The sequence below is a fragment of the Leuciscus leuciscus genome (genome assembly GCF_965113295.1).
Source record: "Leuciscus leuciscus genome assembly, chromosome: 8".
Lineage (NCBI taxonomy): Eukaryota > Metazoa > Chordata > Actinopteri > Cypriniformes > Leuciscidae > Leuciscus > Leuciscus leuciscus.
In genome coordinates, this window is record NC_138732.1 from 14,574,080 (window position 1) to 14,591,530 (window position 17,451).

General features: G+C 37.5%; 1 protein-coding gene across 2 annotated transcripts; it reads right to left on the reverse strand.

The window, feature by feature from the left end:
* Positions 1–2,333: 2,333 nt before the first annotated feature.
* Positions 2,334–10,636, reverse strand: xkrx (XK related X-linked). 2 transcript variants are annotated; one of them, XM_082178232.1, is made up of 4 exons: positions 10,443–10,636; positions 9,857–10,366; positions 4,839–5,104; positions 2,334–3,911 (listed from the first exon to the last, which is right to left on the reverse strand). In XM_082178232.1, the coding sequence occupies exons 2-4, from the start codon at positions 10,207–10,209 to the stop codon at positions 3,109–3,111; spliced, it is 1,422 nt and encodes a 473-aa protein (XP_082034358.1). In that variant the 5' UTR covers positions 10,210–10,366; positions 10,443–10,636; the 3' UTR covers positions 2,334–3,108. The 2 variants fall into 2 exon arrangements, with proteins under 2 accessions (XP_082034358.1, XP_082034357.1); XM_082178231.1 differs by having other exon boundaries at positions 9,857–10,636.
* Positions 10,637–17,451: the final 6,815 nt, after the last annotated feature.

Below are 17,451 nucleotides of genomic sequence, written 5' to 3' on the forward strand. Positions count from 1 at the left end.
GATGAGTGCTATATTACTCACCTGTCCCGTTCAGGACGCCGCCCTCTCATTGACCAGGAAATAGGCTGTGAAAAAAATTATTTTGTTGCATTGTCTGAAGAAATTCCCGAGAGGAAGCTACCTGAACGTGTCTGCGTCTTGGTATTTGACTGGAAACGGTGACATAAAAATAGGCTCGGCCGACGGCCGTTACACAATGTCAGCAATTTTTTTCCATACAAGACAAAAGAAGGGAAAAAAATGAGAAAGAACGTGTCACACGTAGGCTTATGTAAAGAAATTACGTTGTTGTTTTTTTTTTTTTGAAAGATTTGTTTTTTAGTTTGGCGTTCAGACATTTTACTTTTACGTTTTACTTTACATTATGCTCAGTCATTATTAAGTTGGCTTGGAAAAGCCAACTTACTGATATTGTACTTAAGATTCTTCTTCTTCTTCTTAGACTAAATTTCTCCACGCATCTCCTCCTAAACTGGTCAAGCTACAACCACTAAACTCAGACTAGACCTTCAAACTGTTCTGACTCGAGTTGCTTCATCTATTTAGACTGATCAGACTTGCTGTTTTCCTAAAATTGCAGATAAAAACTTGGAAAAATCCCATAGACTTTCATTGCGGAATGTTCAAATTGAGCCAAGACTATTCAAACTTCAACTGTATAAATTCAAATTTTGACAGTTGAAGAGGCTGATTAGACACCATCAGCTGCCATTCTATGTACTATTTCTAATTCATTAAGACTCATACGCATTCTTTCTTTCTTTCTTTCTTTCTTTCTTTCTTTCTTTCTTTCTTTCTTTCTTTCTATCTATCTATCTATCTTATATTTCTTTCTTTCTTTCTTTCTTTTTTTCTTTCTTTCTTTCTTTCTTTCTTTCTTTCTTTCTTTCTTTCTTTCTAACTCCAAACTAAATTCAAATTTTGACAGTTGGGGGAGGCCCCATTAGACTCCAACAGCTGCCATTCTATGTACTATTTCTAATCCATCGACACTCATTTTCCATTCTATCTAATATTTCTAAACTGAAAACATTCAAACTTAAAACTTTTAAAACTACAAAACTAAAACTTAAACTAATTAAAACTAAAAACCTTCAAACTTCAAGCTTTTAATTCTTCAAATTTTGGTACTAACAAACCATCTTTCTTTCTTTCTTTCTAACTCCAAACTAAATTAAAATTTTGACAGTTGGAGAGGCTCATTAGACTCCATCAGCTGCCATTCTATGTACTATTTCTAATACATCAAGACTCATGCCGCGTAGGCAACCTGTAACCCGTGTTTTTCCAACTCGTAACTGGGAGTACATCGATCTAGTTCAAGTTCACGGGTGGGAAGTCACGGGTTTGACTGCCGTTCCAGTGCACTTTCACGGGTATAAGGTTGGAAAAACACGGGTTACAGGTTGCCTGGAACGCGGCATCATTTTCCATTCTATCTAATACATCTAAACTGAAAACCTTCAAACTTCAAACTTTTAAAATACTAAACTAAAACTTAAACTAATTAAAACTAAAAACCTTCAAGCTTTTAAAAATTCTTCAAACTTTGGTATTAACAAACTTTCTTTCTAACTTTATCTATCTATCTATCTATCTATCTATCTATCTATCTATCTATCTATCTACTACTTTAAACTTCAAGCTTTTAAAACTTCTTCAAACTTCGGTACAAACTTTATTTATTTCTCTCTTTTCTTTCTTTCTTTCTAACTCCAAACTAAATAAAAAATTTTGACAGCTGGAGAGGCTCATTAAACTCCATTAGCTGCCATTCTATGTAGGCTACTATTTCTAATCAATAGAGTAATTTAAGCTTCCCTTAATATTTCTAAACTGAAAACCTTCAAACTTCTACAAACTTTTAAAACTACTAAACTAAAACTTATTAAAACTGAAAACATTCAAACTTTTAAAACTACTAAACTAAAACTTAAACTAATTAAAACTAAAAACTTAAAGCTTTTAAAAATTCTTCAAACTTTCTGGCAAGGCTTTTTCATGCCAACTTAAAGTTTGTCTACAAACTTTTTCATCTAGTTCTAATTACTATTTGTATTACGATAAAAAAAAAGTGTAATACAAAGTTTTAATATTATAAACAGCACAACAAACACCATTATATTATATAGGCTAAATATTTGACCATTTACATAATGCATAACATTTAGTCTAGGCTAGTGTATATTTTCAGCATTACGTCATGAGCCATGTACATTTTTTCTTTCTTTTGATTTTCAATTGAAATATGACCCTGATATATTTAGTTTCATATTTTAGGTTTCATATATGATTTCACCTGAAAATTGTATTTATGAAATTATCAGGCATGATTCAAATATTCAATGCATCTTTATTCATATATTCCAACTCAGTACTTAAGAGGCACATATTTCAGGCAAACACAGGCAAAAAATATTTCCATACAAAATAAACAAACAGACTTTTTTTGCCAGTGGAAAATTAAGAATATTAGTCTATTCAGGCACCAAATTACAACATCACACAATATTAAGGCAAATGAGAGTTCAAATTGCCAACATTAAAGAAGGCTCTCCAAATCTAAAGGTTTAATAAAAAGCACAGGGCTGATGAGGCAAACCTAAGAAAAGTTCAGAAGGCTCTTTGGCTAGTTGAGTCACAGTTTCCTGGAAAAGGTTAGTAGCCTACAGCAGATACCAAAATGTTACCTTTTCATTCCTCCAAAATTGGCTCATTTCCCACACACCTGGCCATTCAGCTCCCTAATGAAAGCTGCCTTTGTGAATCATCACAGCATAACTCAACCGAAGGCATTCTTTGGTCTTCAATGGCCAACAAGAAGAAATGGGTCAGTCTATGGTCAGCGCTCTACAATTAATAAATGATGAGCTACCCTCTCCACGTAAACGTAATAAGGTTATCATGCTCTACACCTCCTTTTTTGGAGGACAGCTCCAAATGGCATAAAACAAAATTCCTAAAGCTTTTAGGACCATATAAAATCAATTGTTCCTTCACTAAGTACAGTAGTTCATCGACTTGAAATAATACTCCTGAGTCAGGATGTGTGCAAATACGCCTAGCATGGCCCCAAACAGCGCTACAATAACAATCAGCGAACTTAATTCATGCTGCCTCCATGATATCATCCAAAATATCGGTTTCTTTATCTGTCAGGTGGTTAGTGAGGTCAGGAGGTGCATGTTCCTGAAGACCTTCTGCACTGTCTGCAGGCAGCTCGAATTGCTTTTTCTTCCAGCAACACGCACAACGTAGACAGTCCTCAACGTTGTAGTGGAAGAGTCTGCGGCACGGATGGCAGAACTGATGGAAGACCAGCATGAAGATCACAGCCAGGCTGTAGCACACGATAAGCTGCACCACCAGCAGTGGTGTGCACACGTATACGTAGAAGTCGGACTTGAAGTAGTACCACAAGCCGATAAGGGTAACGTTCTCAATAAAGCGAAAGGTGTAGTAAATTGCCAAGCATCTCCAGCGGGGCTGTTTCTCCACCAGGTCGTGGTCGGCCAGGTCCAGCTGCACGGCAGACCAGCAGAAAATATTAATGCAGGCATAGAGGAACGTGATCATGCAGAGCACCACGGTGGTGCCCAGCTTGCTGAAGTTCTTCTCAATATTCTCAGGCAGTGACGCCCTCCTGACCCAGAACTCAACCCATGGTTGGAAGAAGAAGATCAACAGGTTGGTCAGGCCCACCAGGACCACCCAGAACGTGAGCGCTGAGCTGAAAAGCACCAGGGTGGTGATCCGCGTGGCGATCTCTAACCCTCGCCAGAGGATCATGCACAGGTAGGCGGTAGGTTTCATTCGCACTTTGTAGTCATCGTACTTGATCTGTATGGCCAGGACACTGCAAACTAAAGCCCCGTATACGATTGATATCAAGGAAATGATCATCAGGGCAACTGTAAACACAAATAGGATGAGCATTAGTGTAAACAATATCCTAAACAGTTTCCATTTGTTGACATTAGTTAACTACTAAACATGAACTACTAACAATGAAAATACTTCTAAAGCATTTATTAATCTTAGTTGTGTTCATTTCAACATTAACTAATATATTATTAAAATAATCTGTTGCATCTGTTAATATTATTTAATGGACATTTGTATATTTATGAAATAATGTTATTGTTAAAATATTATCACACAGCTCTCTGAAATGTTTGATTCTGATTGGTCAATCGCGACATTTTCGAGATCAGTTATTCTCCGATAATAACTGTTGTTAATAGCAACGCTGTATAATGGCCACTTATCTGGGTATTTTAGGCCAGCTCTTCTTTCATGTCTCTCGCTTTCTGGGAACTGTTTTTCTTGGTGGAAACTTCGTATTTTCAACTGAAATCAATCTTTTGTGTCTACTTATTTACTTATGTGGCAAGTAGCGGGATAATGTACATCAAACTGGTTGTTAATCGCAAAATAAACCCAGACAGGGAGATCAGGATTGGGGTTTATTTCACGATAACAACCAGTTTGATGTACATTATCCCGCTTATTACACGGCTGGATGTACATTATCCCTTTATTATCCCCATTATCCCTTATTTAACTAATGGGAACTTTTTGTGCAGAGGGTAACACTTTATTTTACAGTGTCCTTGTTACATGTAGTAATTATAGTAATAACTAGTTACCCTAACTACTAAACCAACGAACCCTAAACCAAACCCTCATCTTAACCCTTACCCAATAGCAAGTACATGTAGTTAATTATTATTACTCAGTACTTAAATGAATAATTACACTGCAACACAGACACCGTAAAATAAAGTGTAACTGTTACCAATATTACAATTGGAATCTGGTAAATAAATGAAACTCACGGCGTGGGGGAAGGACGTATTTCTCCTGAATGGTAGCGTAGAGCTGTAGAGTGAGCTGAGGAGTGGAGCCTAGGAAGGCCTGGATGACAGCTGTGCGCTTGAAGGCATTGCGGTGGACAGCTAGCTTGCGCTCAGAGTGTCCGATCTCACATTCGAGGGCTGAGCCTAAGCCTCTGCCATGCTTTAGCTTGATCTTTCTTGAAATCGTAACATATGGTTCCTCCTTTTTACCCGCCTGACAGTAAACAATAAGAGCTTCAATGCACCTGTTCATAGAAAGGAAAAAGGAATCAGTCAGATACTGGAAATAAAAAAAGCAGATTATGCTGTTTACAATGGATTTTAAGGATATCGCTACTGATTTATATACAACATAAAATAAACTTAAGTATTACTCTATTTACCAATTTGAACAAACACAGCAGAATTGTACTATTCATACACTTAGTTTCCACAAGGTGGCAGCATTATCTTAGAGATAAACCATTTCAAACCAGTTTATCAGCTTAGCTGAAATAAGAGAAACATGTTGCTGGGTAAAAACTACACAACAGTGGTGTATGCATGTCCGGCTTGAGTAAAACATTAAATCCTTCATTTGAATAAAGTATTGCCTTTAAACTTGAATCAAATTGAATTAAAAAAAGATATAATAATTACTTTTACTCAGCAAGGGCACCTTAAATTGTTTACAAGTGACAGTAAATACATTTATAATGTAACAAAATATTTATATTTCAAATAAATTCTGTTCTTTTAAAACTGCTCTTCACCAAAGAATACTGAAGAAAAAACGTATCATGGTTTCCACCAAAATAAATGTACTGACCCTAAACTTTTGAACTGGTTTGTATGAATAGGCTAATCAACTTTATACAACTGATGAATTAATTTTGTTTGGTGAAACATAAAAGAATATTTTTGGAGAAATGCCTCTTTTTTCCCCCCTCCATACAAGATGGGAACCAAAACTGTTTAGTTACTAACATTCTTCAAAATATCTTCTTTCGTGTTCCACGGAATAAAAAACATCGTACAGGTTTGGAACGACACGACTAAAAGATGTTTTCATTTTTTGGGTGAACTATCCCTTTAAGAGTCACTCACACTGATTGTGTGATTAAATTGTGTGAAGTTGTCACGTCTCTGTGTAGTTAGTTGGCAGTTAGCACTACTTGTGCACGACTGCTGTATGCAACGTATCAGGTGACGGATCACGTGAGCTTCACCCTGCTCACAGTTGCCTCACCAAATGTCTCTCTTGCCCATGTTGCCTCAAATCTAACCCTAGCCCTAACTCAAAATGAAAATAAATGACTTCCGCTCATTTTATCACAGCAAAGTCACTCTTTTGCTGTAAAACGAGAAGGATGATTTGAGCAAGAATTATAACACTTACACACAGCATCGGGAAGCGGCTGTTTCAGTTTGCATAAGTGGCCATGTTTATTCGAAACATGTAAATAAAATGTACAACCCTAACACTAATATAACATGTTTAATTTTCAGTTTGTTCAACATGATGAAACCATTTAATCATCTTTCACCACCTCAGTCATTGCAGTAAAATTCATGAAAAGCACCTACAGATATTATAAAAAACAAGCTGTTTAAGGCTTGTTACACTTTGGCATAATCTGATGCACAATCATGTGCACATCATGACATCTACAAAGTGCGGGTCACTTTTAATCTAATAAAGTGAGAGCTGTCTGCCATATTTTAATGCTTGGCCTGACTTACACAAAGAAACAGGAGCCTGTTAAAAGGATGTTATTCAGAGCTTGGCAAAATGATTACTAAAGACAGCCTATGGTTTCTACGAGGCAACTACAAAGCCTGTTATATAATGGGATGATGAAGGTGGCTATTTTGATCTTGAAATGTTATACTTTCTGGCAGATGCTTTTTTTTAATCAAAGGATACAGTACTATATCAGGATTCAATATGCAACATCTGTGTTTGCAGCCCAAATTTGGCAAAACACAACAACCGTTCAAATATATTATATAACTATGCAGAATTGTATGACCAATACTAACAGGAGAAAACATTCACATGACATAAACACTAATTCATAAAGAAATTGTAAAACTAATCCATATTAATTGAGCGGTTTAGTCCAAATCTTCTGAAGAGACTCGATCGCTTTATGACAAACAGATTTAATTTAGGCTTTTATTCGAAAGTCTTACGGGTTTGGAACGACATAAGGGTGAGTAATTAAAGAAATTTTGGGGCGATTTATCCCTTTAAGTCATTCTTCAAAAGATCTTCACTCAAGTAATACAATAAGATGTTTACTATGAAACAGGATGATCTGAGTTTAGTAAGATAAGACATTTCCTATTCAAAGGAATGCTTTTATGACATTGTGTTAGATATTTATAGAGCTGAGCCTGGCCCTCATCTGCTCTTTACAGTCTACGGACTGCTTCCCGATCTCATACCAAAGAAGGAGTCAGTCCACAACTTAGGCCTGAACACTGCATTCCTCTTAATATTTTTTCAGACTTGACAATAAGCGATGAAACAGATGTGCCATGTTGCCTGTAATGTACACTACAGTCAGTCATAGTATAATATTTTATACAAATAAATAAACCTAAAAATGATAACCATTTCTAATTTCAATTTCAATTTGATCTAAAGCTCTTGCAGACCCGAAAGACTGAATGCCAAACCACATGCCTTTTCTTTGGCAAGAAATGATCTGCTAAGCAAAAGCTAATTTTTTATATAAACAATTTAATTTGGTGGTTGTTAAGAGAGTTGTAAATACACATTTTAAATACATAAAAGCAAGTGTAGTGCCCTGCCGAGAGTATAAATCTATTAAATCTATTGCTTAAACCAGTCACAAGACTTGACATTGATTTCTACTGTACAGTCAACAGCCTATAAAAAGATATTTAAATATGATTTGACACCGGTCACAACCTAGATAGTATCTGTCCTTGTGGGATCAGCCACATATTCCTAAATTACAGTGTTGTTTAGAGAGTAGAATAACTGAAGGTAGACAGAGAAATGACGCACATCCTAAAAATTCCAACCAATAAGAACTTTTGGTTTTACTCTCATTCACCTTGTATACAAGACCAAACACATTTAGAAATTTGAAACCAACGGATGCCTGAAGCAATGGGAGTGGCCTACTGTATCTGAAAGGTGTTTTGGGTGACTTCCATATTTCTGATAGTCTATATTTGATTTCTGTTGTACTGTTTGAAGGTTCTTATGCTATTGAATTCTTGCACTAGTATAAACAATGTGATAACCTTCTTTGAAAATATCACAGTACGGCAGTAAACAATTCGATTAAACATTGATTCATTTGTAAATATCTCAGGTTCTTAAAGAAAAAAAAAAAAATCTCTCCAAACTAATGCTGCAAACTATACAGGGAACCCTCATTTCGTAGAATAATATTAAAGGTTACAATTAATAACATTAACATAACCTATTATATTCAATTGCTTTTTCAAAAAAAAAAAAAAAATCTTGCTGACCCCAAACAACAGTGATTATAGATACTACATAATGAGGTCCAAAGTACTGTTCCTATATGAGATCTAGGGATGACCGATACTGATAGCTACCAGTACTCGGGTGTCGGTCCGATACTGTGCTCATGTACTCGTACTCGTAAAACTACCCCAATACAACCGCACCTGATACCACTTTAAGGGGCCATTCACATATCGTGTCTAAAAATGCGCGGAAAGCGCGGCTGCACCGCTTTCTCCTTCTTTCCACAAGTGCTTGTGCTCCCGTGGCATCTGTCGTTGCTATGCAACCATGAACATAGCCCGCGGCTATAATTATACAAGTTGTATATTTACTTTGTTACAGTCAGAAAGTGAAAAACATCTGATGAAAATAAAACACTGTTAGAAGAACTGTATGGTATTATTAAGTACTCATATCGGTACTTGGTATCGGCAAGTACCCAAATGTAAGTACTTGTACTTAGTAGTGTGGTAAGTAGAAAAAAGTGGTATCGGTGCATCCCTAATGAGATCACAAAAATTACTTTTGGGGAGCCCAAATATTGGTTTGATATGTTTACATTACTATTGACATTTAAGATTGTATTGTTTTTAATTGTTTAATGTATAGCCTAAGTATAGCTGAAAGCCTATAATGCTATAAAACTATAATGTCAGTTTCTATTGTGACAGCTTCTCATATTAGTGATATGGCACACACTGTCACAAAAGCTCAATGAGTGTTCAATGAACTATCTTGTACAATAACAATAATTCATGGCCAATAATGGAGGAAATACTCAATAGCTTTTTTTGTAGCCAATAGAGTAACAATATATCGTGTCACATATCACAATACAAAAAATGCAACAATATGTATCGTGGATAGTGACAATATGTGTATAGTTCACCCAAAAGGAAAATTACTATGTGAGAAAAAAAAAAAATCAAGTTTACAGTTTGTGTCAGCAGCATTACATTAAACTACTATGTATAATGTTGAATATAATGTATAATAATGCAATGGGGGAACATCTGTGGGTCCTGATAATGCCAAATGTCATGTTACCAGTAAAAAGTGGCTTACATTATTTTAAATATATCTAGTGAGTGACAGAGTGCAAGCATAGGCTATTAGTCTAAAATAATTCTGTGTTTTCAGCTTCAGAATCATGAATATTTGTATTCTGGTCTCACCATTGTCCTGTGCATTGGGTTACCAGCACCAGGTCCAAGCCTATTCATTTACACCCACCATGTAACGTTAATAGGCTACCAAATTTTGCATTTTAATCAACATTTTGTGTTAACCTTTTACCATATGTCTTGGAGTATCGCAATAATATCGTATCGTGACATGAGGGTATCGTTACGCCCTAGTAGCCAAGTGTTTAAAGTGAAACTGACTTTCAAAAATAAACATAGGCCTACGCCTACCACGATATATATGTATGTATGTATGTATGCATGTATGCGTTTATTGTGGTCATGTGATCATCAAGTGACATCATCTCTCACACTCATACCGTATGATAGGCCCCATCTGAAGCAGATGCATGAAGAGCACAAGGGGTCGGTCTCTCCCCAAGTCCCGGTGCACGAAGGTCAGGGTGAGCTGGGTCAGCACCGACGGAACCAGCATGAATGTAATAGTCAGTCCCATCCACACCACGTTCTCGGTGTCATGGTACCTGCTGCTGAGCACAGAGGCACATATAAACTCCGCGCAGTACAGGACCGTGGCCCACAGCACGCTGAAGGGTGGCTGGACGTTACTGTGGCTGATCACCATCACGACACCGTTCTCAGTCTTGTTCGCGGCGGGCTGCTGCGCCACCACCTCCGTGATGTCATGCTCGCTCGGCTTGTTGTTTTCCATCTTTGCCACTTCTCGTGCGCTTTATATGTCTCGATCCTCGCAGCTTTAGTGTCATTGTTCATGAAACGTCATCGTCGATGTTTCGTATCTCAAATGACAGTCTGCGTGGTCCATTTATGTGAACTCGGCTCATATGCACATTGCCACATATGCAGTGCTGGGAAGGAAAGTAACATTAGTACCTATATAGTATAACGTTAGTGATCTTCTGTGTTTTAAAGCATGCTACGTACCGATCTAGACATTACGATGCCACCAACATCGATTAATTAAACTGTCAGATTATTTCCATTTCGAAGAGAGACTTTCAACGGAATTGTCTCTGATCAGAAAGCCAGGTGTGTCCCGAAATGCAGTGAGTGACTGAAAGCCTGCGCTGTTATTAATGCTGCTGGATTCCCACAGGTCCTAGTGCACACCGGATGCGGTTAAAGCCAACTGAAGTACCTTGAAACACGCAGCATTATTCAATGTGTTGACGTGTTTTCCACTGAAACAGGAAGACAGGGCGGGACATATCGAAAAGCTTCTCCCCTTTTTAAAAAATAGCCAATAGTATTTATTTTATATCACAGCTCGGCCAGAGCCGTTGAGCTCGGTAAAGCCGCAGTGTCCTGCTCTCTAACCGTTTCTCCTCCTATTCTCCTACATATGACTTTAAAATATAGCATTCTGTGCATAAATCAAATGGGTCAGATAGGTTTTCTTGTATGCACAGACTCGATCATATGATCCGTTCTGTGCTATCGAGCAGACTGTGCACGTTCGCGTGAAATCATACTTCATTCGCCACAATGGAAAGCATATTTACACTGTCTAAATCGTTCCCTATCCCATATAGTGCACTAGGCCTCTGTGCCATTCACCAGGTAGAAAATAGTAAATGTGTGAACAAGTGACCGATTCCAGCCACAGTTTCAGCGTATATTTATGATGTAGGGGGCAATTCTATAGAGCATTTGATTGGACAGAAAATCTGATGAAAAGCTGAAGTGCAGAGTGATGTCATCAAAAACATTGATCCATTGGCGGAAGTGAGAGACTGTAAGTTTTGAATGGTTATCTTCTAAATGCGAATTTTGTCATTGTTTTGGAGCACACTAACTTATAGATGACAGTAAGGCTAACATATTCATACTAAAAGCAAAAAAAAAAAAAAAAATTTGATTTCATGGGGACTTTAAACAAATTATTTGTGCAGTGCATTGCATACATCTAATGTTAGGCTATATTCTGTACACCTTTTTCTTTTCACTGCAAAAGAGAGGGCAAACTGATGGCAGCAAATTAAGAAACGTGAATTTAATTTATATACTGATGGCAGTATCTTTGAGGCCTTAAAGGGATAGTTCACTTTGAAATAAATTTTTGGTATGTTTTAGCTTACCTCAAGGGCATCCAAGATGTAGGTGTCTTTTTTCCGCAGTAGTTTCAATTTTGATATTTTTAGGTCAAACCGTTCTTGTCTGTCAGTCATATAATGCAGGTCTATGGTCACCACCTCAAAGAGCATGCACAGAGTCCAAATTAAAACAATTCCCCGTCGTCCAAATTAAACAATTCCCCATCGTAAGTACACATTGATGGCCTAAGACACGAAACGAGCGGTTTGTGTGAGAAAACGAACAGTATTTATGTTGTTTTTACCTCTTATACACAGCCATGTCCAAGTGATCTGATCTGACGTGTACGCAGACTGGTGCATAGATATACACTAGATGTCGCCTTGTCTACGGCAGTTCATTGGAACGAATATCTAGTGTATATATCTATGCACCAGTCTGGACAAACTTGTGGACAAATTTAATGCATTTAATGGACAAACTTCTAATAAAAGAAGAAAGCAGCAGTACCAGCTGGTACTCATCAGTATGTGTTCATAGTGAAATTCATGTGCTTAGAAAAGTTACCTGTACCAGACATTTGATTTAGCAATACAATATGTATTACTTTAACATAATTTTGCCTTTTTGGATAAATTTTAAGGACATTACCTATTTGAGGGCATATTTTGATTCTAACCATACAACACACTTATAGGGAATACATATATATATATATATATATATATATATATATATATATATATATATATATATATATATATATATATATATATATATATATATATAACCCCAATACAGGGGAAGTGGCTTTATTGCATCAGAACATGGATAGTCTCGCTTAACCAGAGTTTCAGACTGACGGCAGAAGGTCTGGATTATAGTGTGCCATATATGCATCAGATGTTCAGCCAACAAGTGTGTGCGACGTCTGAGGCTGAGACCAGAACAACTGAAACCGGCTTCAGGCAACAGGCCACTTGTCGTATTCAAGGGACAATGGCAAAAGAGTCATGGGGATTCTGTAACCAGAAAACCCCCACACAGTGCTATGTCAGTTTCTGTCAGTCCTGAAATTCACACACCACTGTGCGTCTCTTCGCTGTCAGGTATTGTGAACACATTGTGCTGATAGAACACACATTATAGCTGTTTGTGCTACTACATGTAAACAGACTAGTTTATTTTATTCTTTAAAACACACAACTGCTGTTCGGTGTGTCGGTTGGATGTCTTCACTACATGAGGAGAAACACACAGTAGTGCTGTTGTTGTTGCTCTGCAGTCCCACCCCCACAGATTCATTGTCCCAGACTGAACAAGCCATGATCAGTGAACAAATGCATATGGCCTGCTCTGACTCCGATCCACACCCGTCATGCTCACAAATGCCCAGTGAATCATAAGATAATGCAGAGATTAGTGAAATACATGAGCTTGTGGAACTGTACCTTAGATAATATGGTATGTGCAGCTGTCCAGCTTGTGATTCAATCTGGTGTAAGGACTGGCTACATGGTCACTGAGCTGTTTCCATTCGTGTCATAGCCAGCTGACGGGGGGGGGGGGGGGGGGGGGGGGGGGGTGCCTGCGTTCATGTCTCTGCATGAGTTTAGTCAGCAGATGAAGTAAGCAGTAATTACTTAATCAGATCAGATTACATAGGAGAAAAGAGGATGTTGCTTTTGTTTTGTTTTGGCAATGGCCTCACATCCGGTTTTAAATGGAAGTTCTTTAGTAATTTGATCTTTCAGAGATGTGGATGCATGCCTAAAGTATTTTGTAGTCAAGTCAACTGGAGTGCTTTATACAATACAGGTTGTTTCAAAGCAGCTTTACAGTAATAGACATAAATATAGCTGCAAGCAGCAATTATCGGGGCAAAGCGCAAGAAGACGACAAGACATGCCAAGATGGCGTGTTAGACCTACTGCAGCAAGGAGCAATTAAAGACATTTTTTAAGATGATTTTAGGCAAAAGTGCTGAATAATAATAAATACAGTCACTGATTTAATGGATTATCACTTTCGATCAATAGGTGGCACATACAAAATGTATGTGGTGTGGTCAGAGTGAGGTGACAATGACACATACAAAGTTTGGTGTCAATATGTCAAGGCATTGCAGAGATAAAGCCTAAATAGTCATTTTGGCATCATGTCTTAACTTTGGTGCTATATGCTGTATACGAAAATGTTTTTGTCTATCGACACGAAATCCATAACTTTTAGTCGGCATGGTCTGGAGATGATACTATTCGATTTTGGTGAAAATCGGACAAACGGTCTAGGAGGAGTTTTTATTTTTTCTAGGAAAAAGTAGGTATTGAATGAAAATCAAAATGGCGGACAGGAGGTTCGGCCAAATACGGCAAACTTGGTATCTATGTTCTCGGCGTGACCCAAGACGACCAGTTTCATTGCAATAGGCCAATTTATTTCAAATTCATTAGCATTTTTGGAAATTTCATTATAACTTTTGACCAAAAGGGGGCGATGTCTCAATCTTTTGAGTACCTTCAGGGCATGGTGCTGATAGCACATAATGAGTTTCGTATTGTTACACCAATGCATTCGTTAAGTATAGCATTTTATATCACAATACTGTATTGAAGTCAATGGCAATTTCATGTTTTGTTCTATTATAGCGCCAACAATAGGCCAAATCCCACTGTTTTTTATGTGTCCTCAGAGTGAGACCATACATGTGTGTGTCAAATTTGGTGAAAATATCTCATTTTGTTTTGGAGAAATAGACATTTATGTATAATCACATAAAAAATTACCCACACCTGACTTTGCCACCTGACATTTTCTTGCCACTTACTATTAATATTTTGACATTTGGGCTTTAGCGTTCTAGCCAACGACCTATATTTCCAAACTTCCTACGGTGGTTTGTCTCAATCGGTCTAACGGTTTTGAAGATATTGGCAAATGTTTTTTAAGCGCTAAATCACAACGCTACACAAATGTTAAGACGGAACCTAGCATGTTTGGTATCGTTGGACTCAGCAAGGATTCAGGAACCTAAGGAGATGACTCCCGTGAAAATCAGTCAACCACACCCAGAGTTATAAGCATTTGAAAATATTTTTTTTCCACTAGGTGCCGTTGGTGCTGGTTCGAAACTTCTCAGGCTCCTTCAGGGCATCTTAATGATGACCCATACCGAGCTTCGTAACGATACGTTAATGTTCACAAAATACAACACCCCTACTATTTTACGAGAAGTGCCATGGGATTTTTAATGATCACAGAGAGTCAGGACCTCGGTTTAACGTCTCATCTGAAGGACGGTGCTTTTTGACAGCATAGTGTCCCCGTCACTATACTGGGGCCTAAGGACCCACACAGACCACAGGGTGAGCACCCCCTACTGGCCTCATTAACACCTCTTCCAGCAGAAACCTGGTTTTCTCAGGAGATCTCCCACCCAGGTACTAACCAAGCTCAGCCCTGCTTTGCTTCAGTGGACAACCAGTCTTGGGCAACAGGGTGATATGGCTGCTGGCTTGAGCTAAGGAATCAGAGGAAAATTTAATTTAGTTTCTAGCCCTTACGGTTCAAAAGTTATTAGCATAAACATGAGTGAAACTTTGGACAGTTGGTGCTAGAGGGAATGAGTTGGAGACTCCAAATTTGCTATGGTGACAGTTCAGACTGTCCTCTATCAGTGTGCCAAATTTCATAACTTTCCCGCAAGCAGGTCTATGGTCTTCCATACACTTCCATGGCGGAATAATAATAATAATAGGAATGCCAACGATTTCAATAGGTGCCTATGCACTTTCAGTGCTTGGCCTCTAATGATCAATAATGCAAACAGAGTTCAATTCTGCTGTAAAGCAGCAAAGAAGACTTGTGTCATCGTTCAGCTGAAGTCAGTTCAGTGTTGATTTGTTCAAATCTGTGAAAAAAGAATCAAGTATGGAATGAGTTCAATTCAGCTGTAAAGCAGCTCTGGGGATACTAATGATGTCATTGTCCAGCTCAGTTCGGTCCTCCTCCGATAGTGTCAGTGCAGTTAGATCAATAATATTGCTGAATATTAAGTGTAGTTTTGATTAATAGATCCTGAATGACTAAACAGAAATATAAATGTCTTGAATTGAAATTTAAAGGCCTCTGGTGGTCAAAAGTATATCATACACTTCAGGAAACGCTGCAGTTTATCAGACCCTCCCAGTGACTCTATCAGATGTAAACACTGTGTTCTCTACTGTTATTCTAAAATTCTTAGAAAATGAAAAGCAGCTGATAAAACAGTGATCAGAGCAGATAAAATTTAACGCCTATGGCATATATTTGTACATTCAAATTAAGTTGATTTGGATAAAGTTTGAGATTCAATGCAGTTTGTTTATTGTGCTTAAAAAAACCTTTGACTTGAAATCTTGTGACAGTCAGGCACAGACAAAGTTTTTTATTATTATCATAATTACAGTCTACCAGATATGAATTAAGGCAGGAAAGACAGTCATGGTGTGGTTGCTGAAACTTTGACCTGAAATTGACTGTCATATAATGCTGATAGACTTCGTGTAAAATGTATACTTAACTGCATACAATGGCTCCAAAAAGTATTTTCCCCACTTCAACATGTATTGAATGTCATTGCATTAACAAAATATCAAAGATAAGAAAGTTTTCAAAATCATATAGTATAGAATTGAGACAAAGTATTGCTAGTGGTTAATGTGACCTACATTTGTGGTTCTCTTCTATGAACTATTATCTACCTAGATTTCTGTTTTTGGCCCCATTTGTTTTTTACAGCCAATCACAATAACTGATCTTGCATTGTTGCAAAGGTTTATGAACAAAGTTTTGACATGCTCTTTCAAATAAAAAAAGTTTAATTTAAAAAAGAAACTTCGATTTTTGTGAAAAAGGATTTTTGTAAATTAATAATAATTTGTTTACATTTATATGGAAGGGGGAAATCTCCTCAACCACCACCAATGTGCAGCATCCACCTGGATGATGCGACGGCAGCCAAATTGCGCCAGAACGCTCACCACACACCAGCTTATTGGTGGAGAGGTACTAACCAGGCTCAGCCCTGCTTAGCTTCAGTTGGCAACCAGTCTTGGGTTACAGGGTGATATGGCTGCTAAAATAGAAATGGCATGTTGAGCTAAAATGGGCCACAATTTTCAGCTAAAATGGGCTACACACACACACACACACACACACACACACACACACACACACACACACACACACACACACACACACACACACACACACACACACACACACACACACACACACACACACACACACACTTTTACACAGAAGTTACACAGAAATTGAGATGTTCTAATCTTTAACAAAATGTTTGACAAATATTTGACAAACACACATACATGCACACAAAAGACACTAATGCACAGAAACACACATATACAACATGATCAGCTAATTTTTAATGGCATTTTTTAATTAAATATATGTTAAACTTTCTATTTAATGAAATACATTCATGGTGTTGCTATGGCACGCTAAAGCAATAGTGTGAATTTACTGTTAAAAATAAAAGGATTTCAGCAGAAATGACATGTGTTGTTCTCTTTTAGCTGAACAGCTGGCCCATTTTACCTGCATGTTGTGCCGTGGCTGAAGAAGGTACCTGCTGATACTATAACTTTTTCATGTTTAAAAAAGATATAATTTATAAAATTATCATTAGAAAAATATCAAAATAAGTATTCCCTTTGAAAGCAAGAACTGATAAGAATGTAACTGTTTACCTTGAAATGCAATGAAAGTCGCTTTGGATAAAAGCGTCTGCCAAATGCATGAATGTAAATGTAAATTTCAGGCATTTAACCAAAAACGTAGGAGTGAAGTCAGCTAAAATGGGCCACGTTTTGGTAAATTACTTATAATACCA

What these genes read in the sequence shown, in the direction of transcription:
- xkrx (XM_082178232.1), bottom strand. Translation starts at nt 10,209, where the DNA reads ATGGAAAACAACAAGCCGAGCGAGCATGACATCACGGAGGTGGTGGCG. An exon ending in CAGATGGGGCCTATCATACG is followed by an intron (nt 5,105 to 9,856) that starts GTATGAGTGTGA and finishes TTCTATGAACAG; the next exon opens with GTGCATTGAAGCTCTTATTG. An exon ending in ATACGTCCTTCCCCCACGCC is followed by an intron (nt 3,912 to 4,838) that starts GTGAGTTTCATT and finishes TTGTGTTTACAG; the next exon opens with TTGCCCTGATGATCATTTCC.